The sequence below is a fragment of the Gavialis gangeticus genome, unplaced genomic scaffold (genome assembly GCF_001723915.1).
Source record: "Gavialis gangeticus isolate Ggan-Ray unplaced genomic scaffold, GavGan_comp1, whole genome shotgun sequence".
Taxonomy (NCBI): Eukaryota; Metazoa; Chordata; order Crocodylia; family Gavialidae; genus Gavialis; species Gavialis gangeticus.
Window position 1 is genome coordinate 10,706,327 of NW_017729013.1, and position 1,769 is coordinate 10,708,095.

Sequence of the window (1,769 nt, forward strand, 5' to 3'; positions counted from 1 at the left end):
GTGGCAGCCGGAGCAGGGCCGCCATGGCGGAGCACGGCGCGCACCTGACGGCGGCGGGCGGCGGCGAGGAGGCTCCGTCTATCTTCGAGGCGGTGGCTCAGGACAGCCTGATGGCGGCTCTGCGGCCCGCGCTCCGCCACATGGCCAAGGTGCGCCGGGGCCGGGACCCTGCAGCCCCCGCGCAGGTGGAGGGGCGGCTCCCTGGCAGCCCGGGGCGGGTGGCACGCGGATCCGCACTGCAGCGTGGGGGTGCTCAGCCAGGACCGGCAAAATACAGCCCGGGGCCGGCTTCCTCGGTCCCGCTGCCCTAGCTGGGACGAGAGTGGGGCAGCTGCTGGCTTTGAGCACCAAGGCCCCCACTCTCGCCTGCCTGCCCCAGCGACCGGAGGAGCATCGGTGCCCAACATGGGCTGCAGGGCAGAGCCCTGCGTCAGACACCTCGGGACAGGAGCCCAGCAGCAACCACCTGCATTTACAGGGACCCTATCGCGCCGGTCTCCAGCACGGCCCCCATGGTGGAGCTCCCATGCAGCACTTGTCACCTGATGTGCCCCGCACAGCCCTGCCCAGCCCAGGCCCTCCCCTGCTCCCCACCTTGGCAGGAGCTTCCAAGCCACAACCCTCTGCCAAGCTTCCACTTCCACTCCCTTTGCTGCCATCCCTGGCTCCTTCCAGCTACACCATGGGCTGCAAATCCCATCTGCTTAGGTCTCTCTCCCAGCACCATTTGAACTGGGCTAATGTTCAGCTCCGTGTAGTGCCAGGAGTCAAGGCATCCACAGAAAGTCAAGCCCCTGCTGGGACTACTGGCGGGAGTTCCTTGTGTTCTGCATGCTCCCGTTGCCTGGTCCAATCAGCCACAAAGCTTCTGCTTACTGTTTGGGTTTTGTGGGCAGCTGCCACTTAGCCAGGGATCCTAGCCACTTGCTCCCATCTGCCACCCCATCCTGTCCAAGCACAGAGCAGAGCCAATATCAACTGCCTGCACGCAGCTGCAATGAGTGCTAGTTCTGCATGCACAGAGGGAGCAGTGCCCATCGCAGGGTTGTGCAGGCAGCGGAGTGTGGCTCTGCTCTGCACTTGGCTGGGATTGAGCTATAGATGGGCAGGGAACAGCATCTGGGAGTGGGATGGGCAGGCAGGGCTGGGATCCCCAACTAAGCAGCAGCAGCCTGTGGGACACAAACCAAAGTGGCAGCTTGGACCCACATGGGCAGGGCACATGGCCACGCCAATGGGATCAGCACCTTGGAAAGTGAGTTGGGGGCTGTGGGGGGGCAGGATGCTGACCTGGCCAACAACTCATTAAAACTCCCCAGGTGGCTTGCAGGCCCAAATAATTTCCCACCCCCTTGTTAACCCATTGTCTTCCCTGCAGTGAGGCAGGGAAACAGTCTCCAGAGGAGGAAACTCAGAAAGGCCTGGTAACTTAATCTTTTTTTTGAGCAAGTCTGAGACAGAGCCAGAACTGAGCAGAGCCTGGTCTTGTGTGCAGGCCCCTAGTTCATGAAGGGATGAGTGCACATGTTTTAGGTTTTTCTGCCAGGGATATTGCTCCTGCTAATGCTGCTTAGTTCCATGCAGGGAGTCGCAAGGTATCTCTTGAATAAGCTCCTTTTTGTGCAGGTGAAACACACTTGCACATCATGTATTCACATCCCTGTTGTGGGAGGAAGCACTGTTATTACTGGAAGCCTTGCAAGTGTATGCAGCCATCAGCTTGGAAGCCTTTCATTCCTGGAAGCCAAGATTCACATCTGGCTTATTTA

At 59.9% G+C, this 1,769-nt stretch overlaps 1 protein-coding gene across 1 annotated transcript in view; it reads left to right on the forward strand.

Annotated features, from left to right (window-relative positions):
- The first annotated feature begins 23 nt into the window (after positions 1–23).
- Positions 24–1,769, forward strand: part of PEX12 (peroxisomal biogenesis factor 12) — a 13,072-nt gene continuing 11,326 nt past the window's right edge. The window contains exon 1 of the mRNA XM_019511523.1: positions 24–149. Within this exon, the coding sequence (XP_019367068.1) occupies positions 24–149 (126 nt within the window). The remainder of the gene's footprint in view (positions 150–1,769) is intronic.